General features: G+C 40.8%; 1 protein-coding gene across 10 annotated transcripts in view; it reads left to right on the top strand.

Annotated features, from left to right (window-relative positions):
• Window positions 1-18,171, top strand: part of RCBTB2 (RCC1 and BTB domain containing protein 2) — a 60,269-nt gene that overhangs the window by 22,384 nt on the left and 19,714 nt on the right. For 4 of the 10 annotated variants that reach the window (XR_008374555.1, XM_053563128.1, XM_053563131.1 and 1 more), the window contains 8 exons: window positions 4,278-4,433; window positions 4,661-4,811; window positions 8,577-8,743; window positions 9,290-9,448; window positions 9,583-9,690; window positions 10,996-11,138; window positions 14,175-14,240; window positions 17,673-17,863. Coding sequence is in view for 9 of the 10 variants with exons in the window: in XM_053563128.1 (XP_053419103.1) it covers window positions 4,278-4,433; window positions 4,661-4,811; window positions 8,577-8,743; window positions 9,290-9,448; window positions 9,583-9,690; window positions 10,996-11,138; window positions 14,175-14,240; window positions 17,673-17,863 (1,141 nt within the window). In the remaining variant the exon portion in view is untranslated. Of the gene's footprint in view, window positions 1-421; window positions 440-4,277; window positions 4,434-4,660; window positions 4,812-8,576; window positions 8,744-9,289; window positions 9,449-9,582; window positions 9,691-10,995; window positions 11,139-14,174; window positions 14,241-17,672; window positions 17,864-18,171 lie in introns of those variants that run through there. The other 6 variants (XM_053563130.1, XM_053563133.1, XM_053563129.1 and 3 more) reach the window with 4 other exon arrangements.

The following is an 18,171-nucleotide window of genomic DNA, read 5'->3' as shown; positions in this document are numbered from 1 at the left end:
GAGGGAACATGTCTGGACTAAGCAGCAGGGGAGCTCAGCCCTGGTTTGGGCTCTGCCCGTAACTCACAGGGTGATGCTGTTAGCAGAGAAAAACTGTAGCCTCTATATAAAAATTTATGTAAACATTTTACCCAACAATCAGATGTGGCTTTAATCTGGCTCACAGGCTTAGGAGCTAGTGATCACAAGGATTACTTAGTCTCCCGTTGCCTCAGTTTCCCCATAAGTAAAATGAGGATAGTGATACCTATGTCAATACAACTGTTGTAAAGATTAGAAATAACAGATAAGAACTCTGTTAACTAGATGATTAATACATCTCCTTTACATACTTGATGCTGCTTCCCTAACTTGACTCTTTCTGAAATTTGCAGACTTAAATAGGAAGAAAATGAAAAATGAAGTCCTCAGAGAAAATGAGATTCCTTCAGAATATAAGGTAGTGGGTAATCCAAAGTCGAAGCTCAGACTAAAACAAGATTTTGTCCTTAGCTCTATCGTGGTCTAGGGCAAATCATCATTCTTTCAATAAACAAAGCATCTCTCAGAGGAGAAAGAAATATTTTCATAAAGACTCTTGTATTCCTAGATTGACATGATGTTATCATACATATATAAAGACTTTCATATTCTTATAAATACATAAAATAAAAAGGGGACATCATTTTAAACCTGCATATAGTTGTAGCTTTCTATAATATATATGTGAGGTGTTTTTTTTTTTTTAATTCTAAATTAAGGTTGTTTTGTAGGGAGTACCCACAGATTTTCTTATTTCAGATTTTTTTTTTTTTTTTGCAAAATGCTTTGATAATTAAAGTAATTGCAGAAACAATAATCGTTATTTCAAGATTGAACAGGAGAACTGACCATTGGTGCTGCCCAAAATGTCATTGTTGGGGCAAGGTCTTAGCATCCAAGTGGCATGGGAAGGGAATTGTGGCAGCTTTTGGCATCAGGGGAGCTCAGCCGTGGCTCAGGCTCTGCCCCTTAGTCACAGAGCAATGCTGTTAGCAGGGACAGACAGCTTAGCTTCTGCATTAGTTTCTTAGAGCTGCTGTAACAAACAAAATAACTGCAACGAAAACAACAGAAATTTATTTCCTCACAGTTCAGGAGGTTAGATGTCTGACATCAAGTGTTTTGGGGGCTGTGCTCCCTCTGAAGGCTCCAGGGAAAAGTCTCCCCAGCTTCTGGTGGTGGCTCCCAGCAATTCTTTTCTTTTTAACTGTTTAAAACACATGCACTTTATTTATTTATTTTTTTAAATTTATTTATTTTTATTGTTAAATCATAGCTGTGTACATTAGTGCAATCAAGGGGTACAATGTGCGGGTTTCATATACAATCTGAAATATTCTCATCAAACTGTTCAACATAGCCTTCATGGCATTTTCTTAGTTACTGTATGCAGGCATTTGTATTCTGCATTTAGTAAGATTCACCTGTACCCATTCTAAGATGCACCATAGATGTGGCCCCACCCATTACCCTCCCTCCACCAAAACCTCCCCCCTCCCTTCCCCTTCCTTGGCCCTTTCCCCATAGTCTTGTGCTATAGTTGGGTTATAGTCTTCATGTAAAGCTATAATTTAGCTTCATAGTAGGGCTCAGTACGTTGGATACTTTTTCTTCCATTCCTGAGATACTTTGCTAAGAAGAATATGTTCCAGCTCCATCCATGTAAACATGAAAGAGGTAAAGTCTCCATCTTACTTTAAGGCTGCATAATATTCCTGGTATACATGTACCACAATTTGCTAGTCCATTCGTGGGTCAATGGGCACTTGGGCTTCTTCCATGACTTAGCAATTATGAATTGGGCTGCAGTAAACATTCTGGTACAGATGTCTTTGTTATATTGTGACTTTTGGTCTTCTGGGTATAAACCTAGTAAAGGAATTACAGGATCAAATGGCAGGTCTATTTTGAGGTCTCTAAGTATTCTCCAAACATCCTTCCAGAAGGAACGTATTAGTGTGCATTCCCACCAGCAGTGTAGAAGTGTACCCTTTTCTCCACATTCACACCAACATCTCTGGTTTTGCTCCCAGCAATTCTTGGTGTCCTTTGAGTTATGGCTGCATGAATCCCTTCAGATCTCTGCCTCCCTTGTCACATGGCCTTCTTGCCCCTGGGTCTCTGTGTGTCTTCTCAACTTCTTGTAGGGACATTAGTCATTGGGCTTAGGACCCATTCTAATCCAGTAGGACTTCCTCTTTACTCCCTATATCTGCAGAGAGGCTATTTCCAAATAAAGTCATTATGAGTTTCCAGGTAGACCTGAACTTTTGGATTTTGGGAAATAACTATTCAACCCCTGTTGGGCTTTCTTCAGGTTTCTCCTGTAAAATGACCGTTAGAACTTTTTATCCATAGCATTTAGCAGTTCCATCAACATTATTCAGAAAAGGTAGAAACCTAAAAAGAAAGCTAAAATTACAAAAAAAAAAGCTGTGGCTCTGCATGTTTCTGCTATAAGATTCTGTGGTCATTGGGACAGCTGCTTGGTGCTTTAACTCACTGCAGACCTCACTTTGATACCGATATGGGATTGTTAACTGTCATCAGAGGGAACTTAAAAGTTTGAGACTTGGTAATAGAGTAGTGTTTGATGACATGGTTTAGGTGAAGTAGAACGGGAGAGCACTGGGGCTGTGAGCAGGGATTGGAGGGGCCAGGACTCTGGAATGTCTTCCTCCAGAAGGAGATACCGAGGATGGGATGTGCAGCAGGGCTGTGCTTCCGGAAGTGAGCCCTCTGTGCAAACATGCATGTCTTCATTTCACCAACACAAGTGTTTATTGTATTTTTGACTCTATCTAAGGAATAGTGACGTTCTGTCCTCATGAAGGGTACTTGAAGGTCTGTGACGGTGGCCCCAGAGTAAATTCACAGTAATGAGGATGGCGGAGCCTTGTAAGTCAATGGCATGGACTTGAGAAAAGCAGAGTTGCTGACTTGTGCTCTCAGACGTCCTCTCCTGGCTCCTGAGGTGGAAGGGACGAGTGTTCTCTTAGACCTGTGGAATGTAAATAGCTGGAGTGCCCAGGTTCATACCAGAACTCATTCCTAGTTAGGATGATTTAACAGCTGATGAGAAATACACCCCTTAGAAAATCTTTGCTCTTTTAATAAAGCATGAGTTTGGTGATTGTTGTGGGGAACAGCCAAACGTAGCATTTGATAGGCAGTGTGGCTATTTATACATCTTATGGTAATCATCAGAATTTTTGGAATTTAAAAAGTATGTGTGTAAAAATGCCTCCAGTGTAGCAAAAAAGTAAAAACTGTCTTTTCAAACAACTTTATAATGTGCACATTTAGATGCTCATAAATACACGCTGTTAGGGGCTTGATGGTGACCCTCCAAAATTCATGTGTTGAAGTGCTGACACCCGGTACCTTAGAATGCAGCTGGTTGAAAATGGGATCATTGCACATGCATTTGGTGAAGATGAGGTCATGAGGATGTGACTGGTGTCCTTAAAGGGGGAGATTTAGACACAGAGGTATGAGATTGGGGGAAGGTGATGTGAATAGACTCGGGGAGAAAGTAACCATCTACAAGCTAAGAAGAAAGGCCTGGAACAGATCTTTCCCTCACAGCCCTGAGAAGGAGCCTTGGTACCTTCATGCGGAAAGGTTTAGCCTCCAGAACTTTTAAGTCAATACATTTCTGTTGTTTAGATCACCAAGCTTGTCACGGCTGCCCTAGCAAACTAGTACGTATGCTCTCTAGGTGTCTGCCAATCAACAGACCTCGAGTGGGGGACAAGGAAACCCACCAACCTCTCACACTGATGGTCAAGCTTGCCCTTGAACTGGAAACTTTGGGACCATTTCCCTGGTGTCACCTTCAGCATTGTTCTTTTCCAAGGATTTGTTTTATTAAGACTTAGGCAGCAGATGAAATAGCAGTTCTCTCTCTCTCACTTTCTCTCTCTCTCTCGCTTTTACAACCAGCCTAGTTTCCACAAATACTTTAAAAACATAGCCAATACTTAAAGTGCTTGCTAAACAGTCAGCTCCCCAAAGTTCAGCTTTGGATGAGTCCCATGTCCTTGAGGAAAATGAACTGGTGAGACCTGGTTCCATCCAGGTGCCTGGTGCTGTGAGCGCAGCCTGAAGCAGCAGCATCCAGACAATGCCTGCAGCTGTGAGACTCCTCTCAAAAAATACGAGCAGCGTGTTAGTCCTCTTCCCCAGAAGTGAAGGGGCAAAGAAAATGGAGTTTTTTGATTAGTAGTCTCAATATATACTTTTTTCCTTTTCAGCCAATACAGGCTACTCTGTCATCTTTGAAGATGTTAGATGTGGGCAAGTGGCCAATTTTTTCCCTTTGTTCTGAGGAAGAACTGCGGTTAATTCGTCAGGCTTGTGTCTTTGGCAGTGCTGGCAATGAAGTTTTATATACTACAGTAAATGATGAGGTAATTTTGAAGAAAGTAATTCAGTCACCCATATTTTTAGAAATGGATTGCTAAATTGAAGATCTCAGGGGAACTATGGAATAAAGGTTAAAAAAAAACATGGAAAGTAGATTCTTTTTTGTTATATAATGAGGCAGTTGGTTTTAGGAAGACTGTGCCTGCTCATATGTAATTCATAGTTTTGTCAGAAACAGAACTATTTGAACTAACAGTGGTTTCTCCCACAGATTTTTGTGCTTGGCACAAACTGCTGTGGCTGTTTGGGGTTAGGTGACATCCAGAGCACCATTGAACCTCGGAAACTGGATTCTTTAAGTGGCAAAAAGATAGCCTGCCTCAGCTATGGGAGTGGCCCACACGTTGTCCTTGCAACAACAGGTACCAGAGGGACACCATGTGGAATTGTCACGGTTGTTTATTTGTTGAGAAATAAGACTATAATTGCCCTTCAATTGAGAATGTACTTTTTGATTGGGCAAGAATTTCTGGCTGTGCCCCATGAACTTGACTATGTTTTGGACACCATGAAATAGGAATATATCTGCAAATCAGAGTAAGATAATGTAGCAGATAGAATCTCGCAGTTATTGGCAATGCTTTAAGCCGTTAACCCTGGTGAACTCACTGTAGACTTTGGCAAGTCCACTTTTTAAACTTTAGATTCCTGATCTATGAATTGAGAGACTGAACCTTGATTTCAGCATCCCGCCTCCAACTGTTAGCATTCTGTGGGTCTTACAGGGATGTTGTAGTGGGGATTAGTAGTATAAGGAATTAAACATCCTTGTGGCTGTTTCATAAATTCAGCTGAATAAGATATTAAAATTAAAATGTTAGCATTTTCCTTTAGCTTAATATTTGTTTTATTGGTATTCTTTAAACTGAAAATAAGTTTTATAAATACTCCTTTGTAGGTTTATTTCATATTTAAAAAATAAGTTCTGAAGATTTTTGGTTTATAGTAGTAGTAGGTTAGATTATTTGGACCATCACTTTACCAGAAGCAACTAAAATTCTAGATAAAATCTTTTTTGCCAGGTACAGTGGCTCATGCCTGTAATGTAGCACTTGGCGAGGCTCAGGAGGGTGGATTGCCTGAGATTACGAGTTCAGACCAGCCTGAGCATCTCTAAAAATAGCTGGGAGTCATGGCAGTGCTTGTAGTCCCAGCTATACTTGGGAGGCTGAGGCAAGAGAATCGCTTGAACCCAAAAGTGTGAGGTTGCTGTGAGATAAGATGCCCGGGCACTCTACTGAGGAAGAGCAAGTGAGACTCGGTCCCAACAAAAAAAAAAAAAAAAGTTTTTTTTTTTTTTTTTTTTTTTAAGTTTTCACGAAGATAGCAAAGCACTGACAAGGCAGAAGGAAGGTACCAGACCGAGTTTAAGAGGTTGAGGGGGAACCTGAAGCTACTTTTGCCTTACAGGCATCTGCCTCCCCACCTCACTGACTCAGGAGGCCCAACTGGGCAGGAGTCTAACAGAAGACCAGAAGACCTCCCCCTCTGCAGAGGCCCCCTGCTTCCTCCACTCCCAAGAAAAGGATTAGCACTTCCTAAGGACTCACAAGAATTCCTTGCTCTGAGCAAAGCAGGGAGGAAAAAAGAAAGAAAAGAAATAAAATTTCTCCCCAGGAGTTTGTAACTGGGGATTTGTAGTTTAATTCACGTCAGACTGGATGGTCTAAGAAATCTCAAGCCTTGAATTTGTTAGCTGTACTGGAATGGCAGCATCTATGGGCATGATAGAAGTAAATGCAGATTCTTTCTAGAGGAAGTCACCTTCATCCTAAGCCCAAGGGGACCACTCCAAATAATTTTTCTGTTTTTAAAAGATACATTTATTTTTATTTGTTTTTGTTTCTAATTTTTTTATTTTTTATCTTTTTGAGACAGAGTCTCACTTTGTTGTCCTCGGTAGAGTGCTGTGGTGTCACAGCTCACAGCTCACAGCAACCTCAAACTCTTGGGCTTAAGCGATTCTCTTGCCTCAGCCTCCCAAGTAGCTGGGACTACAGGTGACTGCCACAATGCCTGGCTATTTTTTTGTTGCAGTTGTCATTGTTGGTTAGCTGGCCTGGGCTGGGCTCAAACCGGCCAGCCTCAGTGCATGTGGCTGGCACTATAACCACTGTGCTGTAGGTGCCAAGCCTTGTTTCTAATTATTTTAAGAGGCAGGGTCTCGCTTCGCTACCCACACTGGGATATAATGGCCTGGTCATAGCTCACTGGAACCCCAAATTCCTGGGCTCCAGTGATATCATCCTGCCTTAGCCTCCCAAGTAGTTGGGACTTCAGGTATACATCACGATAGCCAGCTAATTTTATTTTAATTGTGTAGAGATGAGGGTCTCACTGTGTTATACAGTCTGGTCTTGAGCTCCTGAGCTTAAGTGATCCTCCTGCTTCTGTGTCTGCGGGGATTACAGATGTTAGCCACTGCGCCTGGCCCCCAAACAATTTTTCCTTGGCAATAAGCAGTGTCTAGTCAAAGATAACCAGATACGGTAGTACTCCCTTATCTGTGGTTATATTTTCTACGGTTTCAGTTACTTGCAATCAACCATGACCTGAAAATATTAAATGGAAAATTCTAGAGAAAGATAATTTATAAGTTTTAAGTCAGGCATCATTCTGGGTAATGTGATGAAATCTTGTGCTGTCCTGCTCCATCCTACCTGGGACATGAATCATTCCTTTGTCCGGTGGATTTGCATTGTCTGTGCAACCTTCCCATTAGTCACTTAGTAGCTGTCTAGGTTATGAGATCACATTGTCAGAGGATTGCTGTATTTGTGTTCAAGAAACTCTTATTTTACTTAATAATGGTCCCAATGCTAAAAGAGTAAATGATATTTGCAATTTGGCTATGCCAGAGAAAAGCGATGAAGTGCTTGTCTTAAGTAAAAAAAAGGAAAGTTCTTGACTTAATAAGGAAAAAAAAAACCTTGTATGCTGAGGTTGCTAAGATTTATGGAAAGAATGAATGTTCTGTCCATGAAATTATGAACTATATTACTGCATTTCATAATTGTTCTATTTTATTATTAGTTATTGTTATTAATCTCTTGCTGTACCTAACTTATAAATTATATTTTATCATACGTATGCATGTATAGGGTAAAACAATGTATATTGTTTGGTACTATTTGCAGTTTAAGGCATCCACGGGGTGTTTTGAAGTGGATCTCCCAAGGATAAAGTGAGGACCACTGTATAAGAAAACCAGGTACCATGAATCAGAACCACCAGAAATAGCAGACAGCAGGAAGTGACGGCTAAACACCAGACATTAGAATATCACGCACCTATCAGATAGCTATATTTATTGTGAAGAAATAAAAAATAAGCTTGAAGATACCTGCAGAGATCACAGAAGATTTGAAAAAGACTAAAATGAACAATATAATTATAAAAATTAAAATTCAGTGTTCAAATTCTGTAGCAGCTTGAATATAGCAAAACAGAAAATTAATAAACCAGGAGACAGAGCAGAAGTTATTCAGAGGGTAGTACAGAGAAACAATATAGTGGAAAATACGGGTGAAATGAGTATATATTGTGGGATTCCACTTATTTAAATTTCAAAAACAGGAAAAACTAAATTCTTTTATGTAAGATAGATATGTGAAGGTTTTGGGGAGTTTTATTTCTTGAACTGAGTAATAATACAGCCTTATAATTATAACACTGTACATGTCTGTTTTTATGAACTTTTTGTGAGTGTGTATTGCATTGCTCAGTAAAGAATATAATAACAAAGATTTTAAAAATTAGCTTGATGATCATTTTATACTATGAAGATAAGGAAATTGAGAACCAGAGGAGTTAAGTGTCCTTACAATCCTCTCACTTTCAGTCTGTTGATCTTTCTTAGCAGCCTGTTCTCTGTTACTCATTAAAAAAATCTTTCTTCCAGCTATTAGAACTGCATGTATTTACATTTCATATTGTTGCTTTGAAGTAGAATTTAGTTCATGCTTTCCTAATAGAGTCTTTTGTGGAATGAATTTGATAGAAAAAGGAAGTTAGTAGCTTTTTAGACCTGAATTTTTAGGTTTCATTTGTGGAAGTTGCACAGTATATATTTTCGTATTAATGAAGTAGATGTTTTGAAAGCTGGTTACCTTTCTTTTTATTTTCAGAAGGAGAAGTCTTTACCTGGGGTCATAATGCTTATAGCCAGCTGGGCAATGGGACAACTAATCATGGTTTAGTACCCTGTTATATCTCTACTAATTTGTCAAACAAACAAGTCATTGAAGTTGCCTGTGGGTCTTACCATTCTTTGGTGCTAACATCTGATGGAGAGGTGAGTATTAGTCAGCATAAAACTCATTGCCTTTTTACAATAAGATCCTGTAGATTCCTTAGCAGTCCTGGAAATCTGAACACCTCCCTCAAAACCAGCCTCATTTTGGTAATAATTCAGACTCATGGTGTTTATCTTATTGAATTTACCTGTATGTAGCAAAAAATTCTGTAACTGCAAAATTTAAAAAGAGACATCGACTTTCTAGATTGCTATAGAGAAGGGGTTATTGACAAGAAGAAAAATCCCCAAATGATAGAAATATGGATGAAGCAAAGTACATAGTTTTGTGTTACATGATATTTGATATGTAAGATAGGTATGTGAGTGTTTTGCAGGGTTTTAGAGAGCACCAGTAACCTAATTTGGTAAAATAACACCCTACGTAAGAATGAATTTTATAAAGACTTCTCTGCCTGTGTTCTGAGAATTTCCGATGTGAAGTACTTGGAGAGGAAAGAGAAGGGGCCGCTAGTGTGTGTTTGCGTCTAGTTGAGACACATCATAATGAGTGTGTTTCATTTATTGATCTTTTCTTTCACATAGGTATTTGCCTGGGGTTATAATAACTCTGGGCAGGTGGGATCTGGATCCACAGCTAATCAGCCAATCCCCCGACGAGTCACTGGCTGCTTGCAGAATAAAGTCATAGTGACCATAGCATGTGGGCAGATGTGCTCCATGGCAGTAGTGGACACTGGGGAGGTGAGAAAGTATTTCATATTTTGTTTAAAATATCTGTTTGCCATGTCAGTGACATACTGGCCTGGTGTGTCTCCATAAGAGAACCTGATGGACATTTGTGTCTTGAAAGCTTTATGTTTCTCATTTCCTCTCAGGTATTTGTCTGGGGTTACAATGGAAATGGGCAGCTTGGCCTTGGCAGTAGTGGCAACCAGCCAACCCCCTGCAGAATAGCAGCATTGCAAGGCATCCGTGTCCAGAGGGTACGTCCACTGTTGGTCTGTGCACACGTAGTTTTAAGTTTCCAGTGTAAGATACCAGTGTATTAAATAATACACTGGCAAAGATAACCATTGTATTATAAAACACAGTTTTCTTAGCAGGATGAAAAGTTTAGCTGCTTGGATGTCTTCACTGAAGTAAAGATTAAAGCTCTTTTTCTCTGAATTTAACTTGTCCCTATTCATCAGTAAAATCCCTCTTTTTAGGACATGCTCATACACAGTTTTTGAAATATAAATTGGTAGAATCTTTCCTGAAATATCTTTGGCACTGTGTATTAAGAGCCTTCACTTTCAGTTCTATCCCTAGAAAATTATCCTAAGGAAGCAAAGAGAAAATCTCTTATTATGGAATTAGTTAAGAAAAGATAGGAAAAAAAAATTAACAACTAATAAAAAACACAAGGTGTGGCATAATTTTCTAATCAATAATAAATTAATGATTAAATTATGTCAGCCTATATGAAAGAAATGATATTTACAAAAAAGAATTTTTTTTTTTGAGACAAAGTCTCACTTTGTCACCCTTGGTGGAAGGCCGTGGTATCTTAGCTCATAGCAACCTCAAACTCTTGGGCTTAAGCAATTCTCTTGCCTTAGCCTCCCAAGTAGCTGAGACTACAGGCGCCCACCATAACAGCTGGCTATTTTTAGCGATGGGGTCTGGCTCTTGCTCAGGCTGGTCTCAAACTCATGAGCTTAAGCCATCCACTTTCCTTGGCCTCCCAGAGTGCTAGGATTATAGGCATGAGCTACCACGCCCTGCCTCAAGAATTTTGAATGATACGGAAAAGTGTTATGTGTAACGATACAGTAAAAAGAAGTAAGATATAGGACTACTTATATGACCACTTTAAAAAAAACCTATTGGTACATTTCTCTATGTCTATATATGAAAAGAAAAAACTGATCTTGAGGGTAATTTCATTTTCATACTTTTCTATATTTTTCACATTGAATACATTTTGCTTTTATAATCAGAAAAAAGAAAATCATTATTAAAAAATTAAAGTGTCTGTTTCTTACATTCACCTTGTACCCCTTGATTTCTGTGAAGCATTAACAATGGAATAAATGGAAGATGAGGCAGCTAAGGAACTCCTGGCCATCTTACCGCAGTTCTGGCTACATGTGTGTACTGTAAGGATATGGCTTAACTTGATGCCTGCTTCTGTGAGCAGGCTGCCTCTTCCTTCTTTTTTTAGTTTTGATTCTTAACCTACTTTGCAGAAGTTGTGAAATATTTCCATTTGTGGACCTGAGTCAATTTGGTCTCTTTCCTTCCAGGTTGCCTGTGGCTACGCGCACACATTAGTATTAACAGATGAAGGCCAAGTATATGCTTGGGGAGCCAATTCTTTTGGCCAGCTGGGTACTGGCAATAAAAGCAACCAGTCCTATCCGACCCCTATCATTGTGGAAAAGGACAGGTAATGTGCGTGTTCTCATAATCCCTCCAGCAGTGGTCTTCAGTGATTAACCAGGACTTAGACATGAGAGAGAATTCCTGCTAGCATTAGAATATTCTATAACAAGTACTTACTGCTTTTGAAACTTGGCCTTTGAATTGTTACTCTTATTTTTACTTACCCATATTTCATTCTAAGCAAACTAAGTGACTAAACTGGCAATTTTTCTACATTATTCTTCTCCTTTATAGACTACCCTCTTCCCCTCCTCATTTGCTGTCTTAATTTTTCAGGGAAGTCTATTACACTTCAGGTCTATCTTCTGTGTCTTAGGAAAGCGAGGTACCTTGAATGGGGCATAAAGCCAGTCACCAGGCAAGAAAATTTGTCAGCTGAAAAGAATAGGCTTATTTCACTACTTGAATTCTCCAGCTATCACAGTGAGGAGAAGTAAAATGGTTAGAAAATTAAGACTTGCTTTTGGGCACTCATTTGCAAAGTTGAGTTGTATAATTAGCACATTTCAAACTAGTTTCCACATTATCCTAATATTTTTGAAGGCCTTTTGAATTTCTCAAGCATGGCCCAATCCGGATTGCTGCCTTTTCATTATTCATTTCTCAATACACTAGTATGAAGGAAAAACATTTCATTATCTTTTCTTTTAAAACAGGGTTGCAATCATTGTAGAAATTAATGGTGCTATTTTTACTGGACATACCAATTTTTTATTATATTTGATTTTAAAATAGATATAAGGATAAATAAATTAGCTTACATTTACATGCAATTCTTTTTTTATTCTTCTGTTCGACTACTTAACAATGAACGTGAAATAAAAATGTGTATACATTTTTTGGAACCTTCTGAGTTTGTATATATATGATATATATGTGTGTGTTAAAGAATTTATATATACAAGGACATACACTTATAGGGGGATTTTCTAGAACATCCCATTTTTATTAAATTAAATAGAGGGAATGCTTGGGATTTGCAGAGAAAAGAGAGAACATTATTGTAATTCTGTCCATTTTCAATACATACTTTTTAACTCATTACAAAAAAAAAAAACAATGAAAGTGAAATACCGAATTGTCATATTTCCAACTGCCTTGGTTTTCATTTGTATATTATAAATTTGGCTAATGTTATTTCACTTATGTTGAACAGGTTTGCACGTCCTGTAAGAGAGCAGTTCAGTTTCTCAGTAAGAAGAGAAGGGATAGTCTTGAGGCTGAATAATCACAAAAATGCCTCAGGATAGCAAATCCAGTTAGTGTGCTTGCTTAGTGTTTAGACCAATCCACAGAGTGTTAAAGGATCTAGGGAATAAAAACAGTGGATTTATATGGCATTTTACCATTTTCTGAGCAAGGTACTCTAACCAGAGATGGCTGCCATCTTCTCTGCAATCTCACCGAGTGGCTACTGAGGATATGTTTCTAGTTTGCCATCTTGCTCCAGGTTTTTTTTCTAGTTTTTTCACTTTACCGTTTTCTGATGGTGTGTACACACTTATCAAAAGCCATCTGCTCTCATTGTCCTGCCGTGCGTGTTTTCTGTTGCACTGCTAGTCCCTTCCAGAAGGACCACCGAGGGGTACACAAGGGGCAGCTGGGTTGGGGGAGCACTAAGGTGGGAGAGAGAAGGCAGAGAAGCAGGGAATGGAAGTTACCTGAGTACCAAGTTGCTTAACTGCACCTTTAGAGTTACCTATTATTTTTCCATCATTTTAAACTACACTTATTTTTGAATTATAAATATGTAAAGAAAGTGGGAACAGCTATGAACTTGTGTACTTGCTGTTACCTGCATAAACATGATTTTGGCTGTAAAACCGTGGTTGAGTGTTTCAAATGAGATAGTCCTGATTTCCCCAGTGTTCCACATTTGAATTTCAGGGGGTGATTTCTGAGCTTGAGCAATCTCATCCAGGCACTTGGTCACAGGCATGTTGTGAGGGAGGAATTAATAAATCTGTGCTCGGACTTGCTCCGCACCTCTCCACCCTTTCCAGTGACTAGAACCTCGAGGATATATATGTCTTGGCTTATCTCTCAGGAAACCTCATTTCTGACTCTTTCGGGGATCATTATGGGGAAGCTTGACTAATTAGGAACAAGATTAGACTTAATGACAGGGTGGGTCTTTCATTCTTAGTTAACTGTTCACAGATGTGGAAAGGAAAAAAATCTATCTATACCAGATTCTTTGCTTGAACGACAACCTGGAGGAAACTTTTTAAAATCCCCAAAGAAGGCTATTTGTGATGAAGAATACTAATACTTGCCAGCAATTTTGATTTACATAAAAGTAACTTCGTAACTTCACAAGTTCTGTTAAAGTACATAACTTCAGCATTTAAAATGATTGTCTTCTCAGTCATTCCCAATCTTTCTGAAGCTTCAATACCTTGGGACTTGATTGACCAGCATTTGTCTTTGTTCTTAAAGTTCCATAAGAGCATATTTAAAGTTAAATTGATGTCAACCTAACTTAGCCTTGAGTTTTTGAGAATTCTGTGACTTCTTGAGGTGATCAGTAATTATTGGGGTTTTTACGAAACCGGGATTGGGAATCACTGCTGTGGATCTTTTGATCACTGCTATTTCTTCTCCCTTATTCTTTTCCCTCACAGATGACCTTTTGCCCTGCCTGTTGCTTTCTGTTTGATATTTTTTCTCACTCTCTGCTTTTTCATTTCTAGTACTTCACAGCCATTAAGCTCTGCGGTTGTTGCGGATCATTCTGTTGAGGTGACACAAAACCTGTTTAATAAGAGCATGTGGTATTTTTCCCCCCACTAAGATTAACTATGAAATAAAGTGTGCAATATGGCAGACCTCCTGACAGTAAGGGTTAGCTCAGTGTGTAGTCGTTGTCTGTTGCACGTAAGATTGGAAAATCTGAGTGTCTAAAAATTTATTTCTTGGTATGGAACTGATTTAAGAACCACTGACCTTAAGGCAAAGGTGAGGTTCCTTGGCAGTTGCTTGGGTCCCAAGCCTAGACCTGAAGGTTCCCTCTAAACTGTCTCCCCTCTCCTTCCTGTAGCAGCTGCTGCGGTCAGCCCCGCCCGCGCCCCGCCCCTGACTTCCTGTGTGGAGCTAGGTGTGCCAGGTAAACGTCATGAGGCCGTGCCCAGGGACTGCCAGCGGCAGGGTGGCCCTCCCTCCCTCGTCCCTCGGCTCAGCCTATCTAAGCCCCTCTCCAGGCAGCAGTCTTCCCACCTCAGGTCACCAGCTGTGGTAGTGGCAGAGGCCGTCCCCCTTTCACAGAGGCTAATGACAAACATTTCAGAAGGGAATGTAGGAGTGAAATGGTTTTAATATTCTGATGTCGGGTAGTTTCACAAAGAACGACAGTGTTGTATTCCAGTTGGTGACATTTTTTCATGGAATGTTATCCCAAAGCGTATAGAAACTATTCAAAAAAATGTAAATGTCCCAGTGTAGGTCATTGCAGAAGTACTGAAATCTAGAGGAAGCAAGCGCAGTTACTCCTTGTTTCTGTAAACGTTGCTGGGCTGTTCTACCCTCCAGGGGATACCAGCTGGCTGTGCAGGTGAGCTGGGTCTTCTCCTTAGTAACTGCTCGGCTGTCTGGGCATCCACTGTCTGACCAGGGCTGCTCCCGTCTCCCTCAGCACAGCCAAGCTGGTGTTTCCTTAGACTCACACTCTGGGGCCATCTTTGACTCCTCTCCTTCCTCTGCATTGATATGTAGGTCACCCTGACTCCTCCTTGGTGACATGGCTTGGATGGAACATCAGCACACCTGTAGGCCTCCCCAGCCAGCCTCCTGAGCTGTCCTTTCTCTGCAGTCTGCCCCGCACGCTGTTGCCAGTGCAGTCTTTCTGAGAACTCCATTTTCATTGCCTCATGTCCCTACTGACAAAGCTGTCTCCCATCTGCTTCTCACGTCAGATCAGATCTGAACTCTTCAGCCTCGGATCTGAGCTGACACCACTGTTTCTAGTAAACCTCACTGCTGTCTGCCTCTGCACGGTGCCCACCCTTCCCCCTGCTGGGGCTCTTACCATCATGCTCCCGGCAGCCTTGCTTTCCCACCCTCTGCCTGTACGTCTGCTCATGCTTTTCTCTCCACCTCAGGGACTCACTGTATTTGTAACAGATCCAAAGCCCCATGTCCTGGTAGGCTCCCTTTTACTTTAAATCCTCCCTGAGGACATCCCAGCCCACGCTGTAATGTTACGTGGGAGCTCTTTGCAGTTTCTCAGCCTGATCATGAGCTCCTCAGAGCAGGCCCTATAGGTCCTGCAGCAACTGCGAGACACTTTTTAGTCACAGAGGCCACTTGTGAATGCCCAGCTCTGCCAGGTGCCTTATCTCATTAATCCTAAACTGTGGGGCTGTGACACGAGGGCTGCTTTGTCCCCTGTACCCTACCCCTTCCTTTAAAAAGATGATAAAGCCGATTATAAGAATTTAAATAAAGTGGCTTCTATAAACTGTCTGCTCAGAGCCTGCTCACAGCCTGTCTGTCCACAGCCCTAGGCCACCTAGTGCAGGCTGTGTTGGCACCCTCACATATGAGGGCGACATGTGATGCTTGCCAGTAAAATAAATGGTAATAGGAGATGCATTTTTCTTTGAATAAATGCATATATTCTACTTCCTTCTTCCATTTTCTTTATTTGTTGAAAAGCAGGTGCTTATGGGGAAGCCAAATAATATTGGCCACTGTCCCCATCTGGTGAGGTTTTTTTACACAGCTCTGGATGAGAGGTTGGAGCCAGTGGATGGACCTAACTCTGTAAATGTCAGGAAGGGCTCTTCTAGGGAAGAAGAATCTACTACTAATCTGAATTGATCATTAGAAATACTTAGTCTCTACCCAAGGGAGGCCCTGTTGCTTAAAATGCAAAGAGGTAGCAGTAACCTTAAGAAGCCTCTGTTGTTATGCTACCTTTGTACGCAGACATTGTGCTTGGCGCTTAATATTTTACTGGTTAATTCTCACACCAGCCCTGCAATGTGATGAAGTGGAGGCTCCCAGAGGCTGAGCGACTTTCCCATAGTCACACAGTCTGGTAGTAGAGCTGAGACTCAAACCTGGGCCTGTTTGACTCCAAAACCCAGGCTCTCCACTGTGGTACATCTGTGGGGGCTTACACAACCCTCAGTTGCTCTGCATGGCTGAGACTTCCCCATTTAGTTGGTAAAATGACCTACAAGTTATATTTAGTAAGACATGGTGTTATGCACTTAGAGGGAGAAATAAGCCAGTCATTTTGCCAGGAACTTACAATCTTGCTGAAACTTATATACAGGAAAGGCCAGTGGGAAGTGTCACAAGAGCTCAGGCAGGCAGGAGACTGCTTAAGGTCACAAGTGTTTGAACTGGGCCTCCTAAGATGGGTAGGCTTCCTAAGGCAATGAGGAAGAACATTCCTGAACAAGTCTTTAACTGTGAATAAAATAAAGACATTGGGGGCAGTGAGTATGTGTTGTTGTTGGAACTTAGAGTGTGTGGACAAAAAAGGCTGCATAGAGGGGGAAACCAAATCATGAAAGGCCTTGATGTCTTATGCCTGGACTAGTCTTGTAGGAAGTCAATGCAGGGTTGAAAGTATTGATAACTGTGTTTCAGGAGATTGTTAACCTGCCCGTATTGTATGACGTGGGGCAGAGAAAGTCAGAGGCACGGGAGACTCGGCTGCTTTAGGATCCAGACATGGGCTGTGCCTGACCTGAGGTGGTGGCTGAGGGGAGACATTACAAAGAAGGAATTTGTGTTACTTGTTAACTGGATGTTCTGAAGAAAGTGATAGGAGGGAGAAGAAGTCAAAGATGACTGAAGTTCTGAGCCTGAGTTTCTGAGAATGCGGGCATCACTGCCTGGGCTGGCAAAATCAAGAAGGGGCTCTCCCTGGGGTAAAAGAATTTATCTTCAAACCTTATAGAAGAGTAATTCTTTCTAGATCAACAAAATGATGCTATCTGTTAAGAAATATTCTGAGAACTACCTCTCATCAATCATGAACTTAACTACAGGAGGGTCTATCACATGGCAATCTAGAAAACTGCTCCCTTGAGATCCAGATGATATGGCCCATTGGGGGGAAGCTATAGGATGAGCAGATATGATCCACAGCATGCTGAAGTTGGGGAAGTTTTGATAAAAACATTGATTTATTGATCCTAGGTCCAGATGGCCCAAATCTTTATTATTTTCTTCAGTAAGTAATGTTTAAAGAAAGTAATTAACTTTCTTTTGGAGGGAGAGGCCTGTGTTCTCTTAGATTACACTTGAATTTCCAAACAGGATGGTACATATTTTTCTAGGCCTCTTGGCTAGCAAGACTAACAGATCATCATGAGTTGTGAGTGTGAATTTCTGTTTGGTGCCTGACAATTGAGGAGAGGAGGTCTATTAAGTCTGGTTACGTGATTGTTTTCTTTTCTCGGGCCAGCCCCCTTCTGTAAATTAAGTGCATAATGCCCCAAGTCAGTTAAACCTGGGGGAAGGAGAAAGCAACTTGTTTCTCTCCTGTTCACTGTGTTGATGTGGCATGTGTTTGTGAATTTAGGGTTATAGAGATCGCAGCCTGTCACTCTGCCCACATATCTGCTGCCAAGACCCAGGGTGGGCACGTGTACATGTGGGGCCAGTGCCGGGGCCAGTCGGTGGTCCTCCCCTACCTCACCCACTTCTCCTGCACCGATGATGTGTTCGCCTGCTTTGCCACTCCCGCAGTCACGTGGCGCCTCCTCTCTGTGGGTGAGCTGGTCATGGGGGAAAAGGTCCTTTCGGAGGGGAGGATCTGAAGATGAGGAAGGGAACTCAGGGCTTTTATCTGGATAGTGGGGACTTTATTAGGTAAAGTGTCATCATTTCTTTTACTCTAATGTGCTCCTGAAGAAAGAGAACTAATTGGATTTATTTTTTTAAAAACTGTTAGAGACCAACACCAATACTAAATTCAAAGCAATTTATTTAATGGATTTTTAACTTTAGTGGGAAACCATATCTTTTATTTTTAGCTAGCGTATTTATGCAAACACTCTAAAATTTCACTGAAAATTAGT

The sequence above is a fragment of the Nycticebus coucang genome, chromosome 15, assembly GCF_027406575.1.
Source record: "Nycticebus coucang isolate mNycCou1 chromosome 15, mNycCou1.pri, whole genome shotgun sequence".
Lineage (NCBI taxonomy): Eukaryota > Metazoa > Chordata > Mammalia > Primates > Lorisidae > Nycticebus > Nycticebus coucang.
The sequence above is the reverse complement of the archived record's forward strand: the minus strand, read 5'-3'. Positions and strand labels throughout refer to the sequence as shown.